The sequence below is a fragment of the Rhinolophus sinicus genome, chromosome 16 (genome assembly GCF_057876585.1).
Source record: "Rhinolophus sinicus isolate RSI-liver-muscle chromosome 16, RSI-T2T, whole genome shotgun sequence".
NCBI classification, from domain to species: Eukaryota; Metazoa; Chordata; class Mammalia; order Chiroptera; family Rhinolophidae; genus Rhinolophus; species Rhinolophus sinicus.
In genome coordinates, this window is record NC_142516.1 from 139,799,471 (window position 1) to 139,811,976 (window position 12,506).

At 41.2% G+C, this 12,506-nt stretch overlaps 1 protein-coding gene across 1 annotated transcript in view; it reads left to right on the forward strand.

Annotated features, from left to right (window-relative positions):
• Positions 1–10,611, forward strand: part of COL4A1 (collagen type IV alpha 1 chain) — a 145,620-nt gene extending 135,009 nt beyond the window's left edge. The window contains exons 47-52 of the mRNA XM_019731071.3: positions 700–798; positions 1,727–1,939; positions 2,980–3,157; positions 6,838–6,952; positions 8,194–8,366; positions 10,250–10,611. Coding sequence (XP_019586630.1) covers positions 700–798; positions 1,727–1,939; positions 2,980–3,157; positions 6,838–6,952; positions 8,194–8,366; positions 10,250–10,331 — 860 coding nt within the window. The 3' untranslated portion in view covers positions 10,332–10,611. The remainder of the gene's footprint in view (positions 1–699; positions 799–1,726; positions 1,940–2,979; positions 3,158–6,837; positions 6,953–8,193; positions 8,367–10,249) is intronic.
• Positions 10,612–12,506: the final 1,895 nt, after the last annotated feature.

Consider the following 12,506-nt stretch of genomic DNA (forward strand, 5'->3'; position numbering starts at 1 on the left):
CAGCTCGGAGAGAAGGGGTGGCAAGAAGCAGCAATCTAGAATCATAAGAATTGGTGCTCTGGGCAGTTGGCCCAACTGGCAAAGACTTGTGCAAATTTCTATTGTTCCCAGACATGCTAACCTAGAATCGTTCTGCTTAGTTGGGCTTACTTACTATTTAAAGAGATATTGGTGAGGGATGCATGGAAAAGAAAGGAGAATGAAAATGTTTCGAGTTGAAAGAGAGTATCCAGGAAAATTTAAGTTTAAACTACCTAAGCTTAAACTGTATACATGAAAACAGAAAACTTTCCATGTCAGTATATCTGTTACCTAAAAATTGTTTGAGACACTAGAATATGGCCAAGGGGGAAGCCCTTGAGAAAGTGAAAATATGTCAGATCTCTCCCTACCATCCACATATCCTGCCTTTTCCAGAACAATTTGGCAAACAATAACAATAATAGCAAGAAACCAGGGAGAATTCTGAATGCGATGATAAAGTGCACACCTGTTCGAATGTCAATTTAGCAGTTGCCTTGGTGAAATGTATACAAGACTTTGCAGGATGCACCTTGTGGTTCTCTGGGAAAACTTTCACCTGCAGTCTAAAACCTTATGCTTGTCTCCCAGAAGGCTAAAGACATTTCAAAGGGGAAGAAAAAGGTACAGTCTGTTGCTCTCCAGGATCAGACCACAAATTTGTTTTCCTTCCTTTAGGTGTGACAGGATCAGTGGGTGTACCCGGACCGCCAGGTATTCCTGGGTTTGATGGTGCCCCTGGCCAGAAAGGAGAGACAGGACCCTTTGGACCTCCTGGTAGGTTTGCTATGGCTTCCCAACCTCATTACCCTCTACCTGTATCTTTGGCTTAGGAACAGTAAGTCCAGGCATGTGGAAACTTACAAAATGGAGTTGAAAATGTTACTTGAAAGATTTCCAAAGAAGTCTGTTTCTTAGTAGAAATAGGATCCTATAAAAGAGCTAAAGGGTTGTCATCACTTTTTCTGTGTGGAGAGACAGACGTTGATCAAAGTCCAGTGTTTTCCAGATGTTGTTGAAAGAAGGCCGACAGTGATGCCTTGTGTGGTTTCCTCTGAGGGAAGTGGACTGCAGCTACAGAAATCCTGTCTCAGCAATAGACAAGGGAAAGTAGATGATAATGCCATTGTTGGCCAAAAGGCCACTCTCTGCCAGGGAGTAAAATTGATCTACTTTCATAGGAAGTAGGAGCTCAAATACCCCATCATGACTGAGATGCTAAAGGTGGAGGGCGTCAAGTAGCTGAACGAAGGGCACAGCCCAGCAGAAGGTCTGTGGACAGTGTCACAGGCAGCATAGTAGTTACCCCAGGGGATGAAAGCACCCACTGTATGGGAGCTTCTGTACTGCGTTGTTTCGAGGCACAGGCTTTGGGCCGATATGGAAAGAGAAGCCACCTTAAAAGGAGGTTGTTTTAATAATTCTGTAACAATCCTTTCTTAGAGGAGCCCAAAAATGCTATATGCGAGACATGCATGGAATCACATCATGTATATCATTTATTCATATATTCCTTTTCACATATTTCGGTGGACTAAATATTTTGAGCATCTGCTTTGCCTATAAAACATCTTGAGATGGTATGTGAAAAGGAAAAGCTAAGACAGCAGGAAGGAGGCCTATTGTATTTGATTGGGTCTCGCTTGAAGCCTTTTAGGGGAAACTGTTTGTAACTAAGGAAACCAATTTCTCTTCTATCTTCCAGGTCCAAGAGGATATCCAGGCCCACCAGGCCCTGATGGGTTACCAGGGTCCATGGGTCCCCCAGGCACCCCATCTGTTGATCACGGCTTCCTTGTGACCCGGCACAGTCAAACAATAGATGATCCACAGTGTCCTCCCGGGACCAAAATTCTTTACCATGGGTACTCTTTGCTCTACGTGCAAGGCAATGAACGGGCGCACGGGCAGGACTTGGGTGAGACATTTTCAGATGCCTGAATTCATCCAACATAGGTTTGTCGAGTGCCTAGGTGGTGTAGTACTGTATTCAGCTCTGGTCCTGCAGTTCAGGGTGCCATGAAGACCTAGTTATGAAAAGAGAGGTTGGCCCTGTTTTCCCCCATCCTTGCCAAATGAGCTATCAATTTAATAGCTACTATATTCTTAATGGGAAGCCAAGAAAATATAAAGGCGGAATCTTTGAAAACTTCAAAATTCATAAAACTTTTGGTCTTGTCTTCAAATGATCACATAGGATCAGGATTTCTGGAGTGCACTCAATAGTTTACATTGATATTCTTAAAATAGGGCAGCTTTACTAATGTTGCTCTTTTAAAGAAGGTCCCATGTTATCCTGTCCAATTTTTTTCTGCATGTTTTATGCTCTGTTCTTTTGTTAGTTTAGTTTGGCAGAAAGCTCATGTCTGTTGTCATTTTCTTAGTCCCCTCCAGATATCCTCCAACAAATTATGTTTTAATGTGATACATCTTTAAATTTTACTGCGTTTGCAAACAACAAGCAGCTGTATAAAGAGCATCTCTGCATTTTCAGCAGAACTATCATTAAAGATACTGTCCAGTGTGTTCCTATCCATTGGACAAGGAGCCCCTATGTTAAATTTCTTCTAGAATTCAGTTCCAGGAAAAGGTTTCTCTCTGCTGGTAAACTGGTTTGTTTCCTTTAATCGAAATGTCCTGAAACTAATATAATAATAATAATAATAACAAAATCCTGCATAATTCTTTATAGCTTCCTTTTTGCCTTGATTACCTTAAATTTAATTTAATGCCCATTTACAATCCTACTAGTCTATTTGGTATATGTACTTCCTTCTTTCTGTTCATAATTAAAAAAAAAAATTCTTTCTACTTCAATGGTTAGATTGAATATATGTCATTCATTATTAGCCAGCTCAAATCCATTTTACTTAGAGGTGAATTAGGAAGCCAATATTTCATATTGTCTTGAATCAGAAAGCAAATACTTCACTTTGTCATCTCTCCCTGTACCTCCAGGCACGGCTGGAAGCTGCCTGCGCAAGTTTAGTACGATGCCTTTCCTGTTCTGCAATATCAACAATGTCTGCAACTTCGCCTCCCGAAATGACTATTCCTACTGGTTGTCCACGCCAGAGCCCATGCCAATGTCTATGGCACCCATCGCGGGGGACAATATCAGGCCGTTTATTAGCAGGTGAGTCACACATTATTTGTAGGAGCAGATACATAATTGCAGAAGGAAAGCCATTTGTAATCTAGACAGAGGTTTTATTTTTTCATTACCCCCCCACCAAAAAAAACCACACCACACCATTCAGTTCATTGCCATTCGGTTTATTAATTGTGATGTCTGAGTTTTGTAATAGAAATCAGCCATGAAAATCATTTGGTATAAAAGTCAGTTATCTTCTTTAAAAATGAACAGTGCAGAGCCATGGAGCGATAACACCCAGAATGCTTTGAAACAGACTCTCTCTCTCATGTGACTTACTGTGGTGGTCGTCTTTCCGCCTATGAGCAAAGCAACGTCCTCAGCAAGCATCAGAACAATGTTTTCAACTTGTTTTTTTCTTAAATAATTATCTCCCTATGGAGGTTTTAAAGATATTTTTTCCTGCATTGCCCCCAACCCCATGAAATTAAGATAATATATATTTAATTATTTTTAATTGTAGTAAAATGCACAGAACATAAAATTTATCATCTTAACCATTTTTAAGCATACAGTTCAGTGGCACTTGATTCAGGAACTCAAATCTGGGTGTGAGGTTGTAATATCACAGGAATACTGTATATCTATGCTTTATACATAAAAAGATTGTACAGATTCATTGCACACATCAAACTATAGCCATATTCAGATTTTTCTCATATTCCCCACCTCCAACAACTTTTGCTGTCTTGGGTGACATGGTATCCACTGTGAATGCGTGTGTTTGAGCAATTTCCTAAATTAAGTGCTTTCCACACTAATTAATATGTGGAGTATATTTTCAGGTTCTGAAGAGTCTGCTTGGCAGGAAATAACATGAGAAATTGAAATTATTGTGACTGAAAAAGACAGGATTGTCCTATCTTTGCCTCTTTGCTTCTAATTAAAAGTTGATTCCTTAGCTATACTCAGAAGAAATAGAAAAGTGGCAAATGAATAAATTCATTTGACTAAGGAGCTATTCTATAATTTTACTTTTGCACACTGAGATAATAAAGAATAAGAAGAATAACAAGACAGGACAAATTTGCCCCAGGAAAATGTGAGAAAGAATTTAAGCTTTCCTATATTCCCTTTAAAGAAATACAGAAGGTTTTGAATATGAAGAAAGATGTAGCATATTGGCTATGAAATGTCCTGCAGTCAGAGGGAGAAGGAAACAGGAGTGCTTGGAGCCAGCTCAGGAGTCCCTCTGAGGGTCCAGCAGTGTTGTAGCCATCAGGCAGTTGGTGTTCAGAGAAAGACTGGCAGATATGGTGTCTGACTCCAGCATGTGGGAAGGCAGGGCCTGGCAGATCACAGTCTTATTAAGAGAACTGTGCCACAGAAAGGCTGGGTGGGAGTTGCCTAATTCATAGGAAAGTCATAGGTTTTTGATGGCCTTACATTAAAATATCTCCAGGTAGCTTTCTTTGATTTTTCTTTTGAGCTATAAGAAAACTTATTTTATGGGTCTTCAATGGGAAAAATCATGCATTACATTTCCAGAGTGGAATTTTTCAAAACACAGACAATAATTTCCATGTGTCAGAGAGGACCTGTCGACTGTTCTGTTTTCAGACTTTTCTTTCTCAGAACAATGTGAGAAGGAAAACTAACCATTTTCGTGTTTTTGTTTAGCTTCCCATGGACAACAGGTAGAAAATTATTTTTCATTTTTGTTTGCTATTTACCTTCTTGATAAAATTGACATCTGACCTTGATTTGGTGGAGGACATAGGGGTTCTGGCATGCATTTGGAATATTCCAAAAACAGGTCCTTAGAAACCTTGTGTCTAAAATTTGCTTTTCTCTGTGGATCCATTACTTTCAGTAAGATACCCCAGGTTCTATAAGCGTTACTTGTTTAAAAGTCCCAGTATTGCACATTTCAGGCTTTTTAAAACTTTCTGTTAACTGACGCATAGAAAGTCAGCAGGAAGAGACCTTACAAGTGACATCCTTTAAGCCTGCTACTCCTTAAGCCATAATATCTTGCATTCCCTTTTGTAATAATGCTGCCCATTTCTAGTGGTCTCTGCGCAAGCAGGTTTCCATGGTTATTTAACTTAGTTAGGTTTCCATTTTCTCAGGACTTACAAGTTTTTTCTGAGGGCTTCCCTTTGGGAAGGTCCTAAAGCTTAATTTTGGAAATAGTGAATAATACAAAAATCCTTCATTTTAAGAAGAAAAGATACCAACTTTTCTGCTTTTATCCTGAGAGTGAGAGAAGGGCAAAATTTTCTAAGCACTGTCTGGCTTTCTAACAACAAGAGTTGACATAAAACTACTGATTAATTAAAGGTTATAGCAGAAAGACCACTGGCTTGAGAGCAAGAACTGAGTTCTAGCTCTGGCTTTGACACAACTAACAGTGTCCTTGGTTTCTTCATAAATTATATGGGGAATTAGGCTGTATGAATTTTAAGGGAGCGTACAGCTCATTAACTCTGTGATTCTGTGTTTCCTAGTCACCCATCTGACTGGGTGAGGACCACCGTCTCTACAGCCACTTGAATCCCCCCAGCCCAGAGAGAGCCTCTCCTCCATGCTATATTTCTGTGTCTGGCAGACAGATGGTGGCAGATGTGTAAGGCCAATTTCAGTAACTGTAGTTTAACTGAGCCTTTTAATTCATCTGCATTTGTGTGAATAAAATAGAAAATTACACTCCCCACACACGCACCGTCCATGGAAAATCGAATGACTAATTTAGGCCCTCTTCCCACTCCTCATTCATTTTCATGCAAATGTTCCAGCATAACTAGGTGTAATTATTAACACCATTTATAGCCATTTATCAGCATTGTGCACACTCTGTTCATTTTGTGACCTGAATATAATTATTTTCCTGCTGGTGTTTAATTTTTTCACAAAACATTCTCTTCCCATCAAAGGGTTCCCTTAGTTGAGCCAGTCTGAGTCAGAACATCGTGGGTTGTTTTAATTTATTCTTGGGTGCAGTCCCAGTAGCTGAGTGTGAGGCTGCCTGGCTTGGGAAGTGTCTGTCCTGGGAGGTTTCTTTGGGACTTCCTCCAGATGCAGTGTCCTGCTGACAGCCTCGGCCCAGAGCAGGGTCTCACCATTGGTCTGTTGGCTCCAGGTCTAGAACAAGTCTCCTGAAGGAGGGTTATATGGACAGGCAGCCTCAAATACATAATTTGTCTTAGTTACGCTAAGTCACTAAATGTATTTCTTATATCTCAGATGATTCCTGGCTTAAAATAAATTGCGGCATCCTGGAAAGGGTAGCACTTGGATATCACTAAGCCTTAATTGTGTTTGCTGAAATACATGCTCCCTGTTGAAAAATTGGAAAACAGTGAACTGCACAAAAGAGAAAACAAAAGTCAGCTGTAGCCTCAGCCCCTCCGAGAGATGGCCACTGTTAGAACTTGGCCTACCTATTTTCTTCCTCTGACCAAGCCGATGGTTAAATAACAAGTATGAGATCTATTTTTGAATTTAATCTTGTAATACTCAGACGGGCTTATCAAACCAATGAGAAGGCTCTAAGCCTCTAACCAGTAGGCACGTTATCCATTTGATAAACATGTAACTGAATCAGAAAGATTGAGTGAAGGGATTGACTGCAAATAGTGGGAAAAGGAATGAACAAGTAAAGGCTTTGTCCTGCGCATCCCTTCAGCTGTGCTGAGTGTCTTTGCTTTTGTACCTTCCAGGTGTGCGGTGTGTGAGGCACCTGCCATGGTGATGGCCGTGCACAGCCAGACCATTCAGATCCCGCCATGCCCCAATGGGTGGTCCTCGCTCTGGATTGGCTATTCCTTTGTGATGGTAAGCATTTTGGGAAACTCCATATTTCTCTGGAAGAGCGACCCACTAACAAACACCTCCACCTCCTCTTTCTGAATGCTACCTCCCTCTCAGTTCTGTGGACCATGCTGCTGAGGCTGGTCTTCCCTCAAAGCCCCAATAGCTGCCTGTTCTGCCAAGGAGAGCAGTAGTTCCAGTGCCCAGCCAGAGTCCTCCTTTTGTCTCTGGAGACGTTACCCTGGGACGAGGTAGCTGGGACAACATGATGACATTTCCTAGAGTCAGGCAGAAGAGGAGATGAGTGTGCATGTGGGAAGTGCACATTTACTAAAACACACGCAACCCTGAAAGCAGAAGCTTGAGTCAGTGAGAGAGCAGCAACATACTGGCTAACGGTGTGCGGCCTCTTCCGGGCTGTCCAGGAGCATGAGTGTCCAAACCCTTCACGTGGGGTGAGACTGCTCTCCTGTCATCCAGCTTTGCCAGATGCCAGACGCCCTGGATGTTCCCATCCCCCCAAAAACCCAATTAAAACAGGAAACATGGTGCCTGTTTGAGGTCCCATTGTAGTTCCTTATTTTATTGCCTCAGTTTAAAGTATTGATTGACTATAGGAAAGCTCTGAACTACTGGAATAACTCCCATTAAATGACCCTACGCAAGTACCTTCTGCATCACCCTTTAAGCCATTAGATCAACATGCAATTTAACAGTTACATGTGTAGTTATTCACTTCACTGTGTCTCTTGTTTAAGTTTTCTTTTTAAAGAAATGGATGATTTTTCTTTACCTTGTAAAAGGATATAAAGCATCAATATAGCAAATGTAGAATTTTGATTAGCTTACGTAATTTTGTTTAGAAATTCTGATTTCACATCAGTTGGTTCCAGCATTATTTGCACATTTTGGCGATTGTGTCAGGTCCCCAGTTGGGACAGGTTTCAGTGTTCCAAAAATAAGACATAGTCAGGACAGCATTTCTGTAAATTCTAATGAAGCTGGATTGGTCATCTCCTATTTTGGGAGGAGCAGTTGGCTGATTTCTGGCACTGTGTGGAGTACTGCCGTGCCCAGTGCGTGGAGGAGGAGCCAGCTTGCAGGCTATGGGTGGCGTGGGCACGAGTATGTTCCATGGTGACTGCATGAGGCAAAGAGAGCTAGCTTTCCAGAATGGAGCACCCTGGCTCCTCCCTGGGAACAGTGACGCTCTCTCCTTCTCTGTGGGTGGCAGTTGCTGACACACGGTCATGTTTATTCCACAGCACACCAGTGCTGGTGCTGAAGGTTCTGGCCAAGCCCTCGCATCCCCCGGGTCCTGTCTGGAAGAGTTTAGAAGTGCGCCGTTCATCGAATGCCACGGTCGCGGGACTTGTAATTACTATGCAAACGCTTACAGCTTTTGGCTTGCCACTATAGAGAGGAGCGAGATGTTCAAGTAAGTTGGAATGACCCTCTCTCATAGGACCCCTTCCCCTTTCTGTGGCTTTTATTTTCAGTTATCTGTGATCCATATATCTTCTGGCACAAAGTCTCAAAGATGGTTATAAAGCAATAGTTAGAATGGTTTTTCCACATGTAGTAATGGATATTTTATTCTGTTCTACATGGACAGATAACCGAGACAGATAACCTAGGCAGAGCTTAGGTGACAGGCTTAATTCTTTTATGACTGAAAAACTGTGAAAGAAAAAAGGTCATTTTTCATTTTTCTAGGCAAATGCACTGAAATGCTATTAAAGCAATTAAAATCTTCAAACAGAGCATTAAAAATATTGTATATTTACTACTCAGTGAGGGAAGCGAGCAGCATTCGTTTTCATCACGTTTATAATGCTAAATTGAATGTGTTGTGTGAGGTCTGAGTGACTTAACAAGATTTTGTTTTTTAGACCCACGCAAATAAAAATTAATTTTGGTACAAATGCAGCTGAAATGAAAAGGAAAGACCTCTCTTTCCTTTCTTTTCTGTTACCAAAATTTCACCTTTAAAACTATGGACCCCAGTGGCTGCCAACCTTGTGAAAGTTCATTTGGAGCCCAGTCTGTAATGGATAGGAGCATATTAACTAGTCCTCGAGCCTTTACTTAGTACCAGCTACAGCCCTGCCGGAGCAGAAGCAGGAGACCAATGGAGCCTGAACAATTATAAACAAGAAACAATTGCCCCCCAAAATGCTTTTAACCCCTGGAGATATGTCTCCCTGTCTTTCCCTTTCTGGAGGGAATTTTATAGAACTTTGCTGTGACTCCATCTCTTTGTAGCTGAGATCATAAAAGGTGAAAGAACACACTTGCCACTGGTAATTCTTTAGGCATCAAAAAATTACCAGGTGTCTAATTGGTAGCTTACACAAGACTTTTTAGGCAACCGGAAACTTGATATCACCTCTACAGATAGAATTGAACCACAAGCTACTGAAACGACAGCTTAGTGCGTGTCTCAGCTCCTACGGCTTCGCGTTACAGGGTAAATAGGTAAAAACGGTTGTATTTGTAAACCAGCATCTGGGTGCAATGCCGCCTTAACAAAATTAGGTAATATCCCATTAACTTAAGTGGTTCATTTGGGAGGACCAGGAGCTTCACCAAACGTTGCTAAAACAAGCAGCCTCAATTTGGGGCACAGGACTCTTGTTATAGGACTACTTTCGTTTTAATAGCATTTGATTAGTGTCAGTTCTAGTTCAGACTTCACCTTTCCAACAGTCCAAATAAGGTAGAATTTCTGGGATCAAAGAAGCAGTTGGGGCACTAATGTCTTCCCTTTTCTTTGGCCTTCAATCAGATCATCTGCATATTAAATCCTTTAAAAGTCATGAAAGGATTTCGAGGTCTAGTTAATTATTCCCAGTTAGTTCTTCATTACATCATTCCACAAATACTTAATGAGCACTTTACTATGTGTGAAGTGTCACAGAGAAGAGTAATATCTTTCTCTTTCCCTGGAGGCGTTTATAATCAAGTTGAGAAGACAGAAAGATAAACTCTAGTTCAAGGAGGCGGGCAGATGCCGTGGGGAGCGGTGGAGACTTTGGAGCCCAATAGCTGTGTGCTCCTGGGCACATCAGTAGTGTCAGGGCCCAGGGATGGGGAATGAAGATGGTAGCTTGCATCACCCCATGCATTATGAAAGCCATGTGATGCCTCCAGCATGGTACCTGCTCCGCGTCAGGCTGAATAATGGTGGCCATTTGTCATGGGGTGAGGGCCCCTCGCTGTCTGAGCTCCTGGAGATCTCCGAGCGGGAGGGAGGGCTGCGGAACTCAGCAGCATTTCTGACAAGTGGCGAGGTGACCAGCTTTCTGTGCTGTCTTGTAGGAAACCCACGCCGTCTACCTTGAAGGCTGGGGAGCTGCGCACGCACGTCAGCCGTTGCCAAGTCTGTATGCGGAGAACATAATGAAGCCCGGCCCTCAGCTAACGTCACAACATGGTGCTACTCCCTCTTCTTCCCCTTCCTCTTTTTTTTTTTAACAGCAACGAACCCTAGAAATATATCCTGTGTACCTCACTGTCCAGTATGAAAAACGTAAAGTGCCTTATACGAATCTGCGTAACTAACACACCCTGCTTCATTGGCCTCTACTTGCTGAAGGAGAAACAAAGACATCGATAAGCTGTCACTAGTGACATACCAAATGGCACTTTTGATGAAATAAAAATATAAGTCTGTTCTACAATCCAGTGCACTGATGTGTAAAGGGAGAACTTCATCAGAAAACCAAAGGGTGCTAGGAGGTGTGCGGGGCCTTCCATATTATTTGAACACCCGTCTTCATTCTTGTATGATAATAGATTCATTTTTCACCCCCCAAATGAAATGTTTGTTGATGTCACTGTCTAGCTGTTTCAAAATTCAGGTCCCTTGGTCTGTACAAATAACAGTCATGTAAAAATGGTGTTTCAAACCTACAGATGTAATGACTGGCTCAGCAGCCGTATCTTCCAACCCCCAAATATAAATTTAGGTCTTTCTGCTATGTGTGGTACTATGCAACTGCTTTTGCAGAAATCACGAATATCCTGTGGAATAAAGATGGTCCAAAAGGAGGCACAAATTAAATATATATATATATTAGTAATTTATATAGATGTCAGCAATTAGGCAGGTCAAGTTTTAGTCTCAGTTCCACTGTTAAAATAAAGCTTACATAGTTTCTTCCTTTAAAAGTCTGTGTTGTCCTTTAACATGGATTTTTAAACACTAGGGTATTGAATGTGAAACATCGGTTTTCATCGTTCACCTCCAAACCCAAAATTGTGTGGTGCCAAAACCAAACCCAGGTTCATGAATATGGTGTCTATTATAGTGAATCATGTACTTTGAGCTTATTGTTTTTATTCTGTATTGAATATCTTCAGGGTTTTAAACACTAATCACAAACTGAATGACTTGACTTCAAAAGCAACAATCTTAAAAGGCCTTCATTTTATTAGTATTCCTCATTCTGCAGCCTGGTGTGAAAAACAGCTCTGTTGAATCAAAATATCACTATTTTTACATGTAAGCACATTCAGGTGGCTTCCTTGGTTTTTCATGAGCTGCGTTCAGACTTCAGCAGGGGAACGGATGGATTGCAGGAGAGCAGAATTGGACCACTATGCCTGAAATGACATATCACTAAAAGTCTCCAAAACGTTTTTAAGACTACTAAGGCCTTTTATGTAATTTCTTTAAATGTGTATTTCTTAAAAATTCAAATTTGTAATAAAACTATTTGTATAAAAATTAAGCTTTTATTAATTTGTTGCTAGTATTGCCACAGAAAACATTAAAAGTTACTGCACAAGCCACTAATAAATTTGGAAGCTTTGCATACCTTAGATCATATTTAGTTTGCAGTTCTTCCGAACAAGGGTCGTAGACTGGGCATAATTCACAGGAAGTACTACAAAGAACAAAGATTGGTCTCCTTCCGTCTTTCCTCCATCTCTCCCTACTTCCCTCCCTTCCATTTATCCATCCAGGCAGCCAGTACCCATCCATCCGTCTCTTCATTCATTGTATGTATACCTAGGGTTTACTTTTCAAGCACTTTTCATGGACTGGTTAGTTGCAGGACAAACAGAAACGAATAACACATACCCAGCCAGTAAAAGCAGATCCATTAGGCATTAGAACTGGGATAATAGTTATGCAATGGATAAGTGTGGGGTAGAGGGGTGGATTCCAAGTCTTACTTAAAGTCAGAAAGAAATAAGACGGCAGATTTCTTTTTCCCTGGTGATTTAAGCTTCAGTTTAAACTTGATCAAAATATGATCCTCGGAGAAGGAGTGTGTTACTGCATACTCAAAAAAAACCCAAAAAACTCTGAATGTTGCAATGTTCTTGGTTATCATACCCGGTAGAACTGTAGTGAGGATGAAACAGGATAAGCTACAAGCATGGCAACACAATGCTTGACCAGGAGACCTCAGTCAAGGTCTAGTTTCAGTCACTTCCCTCCCATCTTTGATAAAACTGATGAAAGGGTTATTTGCTTTCCTGAATATATAGTACTGGATAGGAGCGAAGAAAACTAAAATCACTAGGCTTCCAGTCTGCTGAAGTTACTGAGAAATATTGAACACCT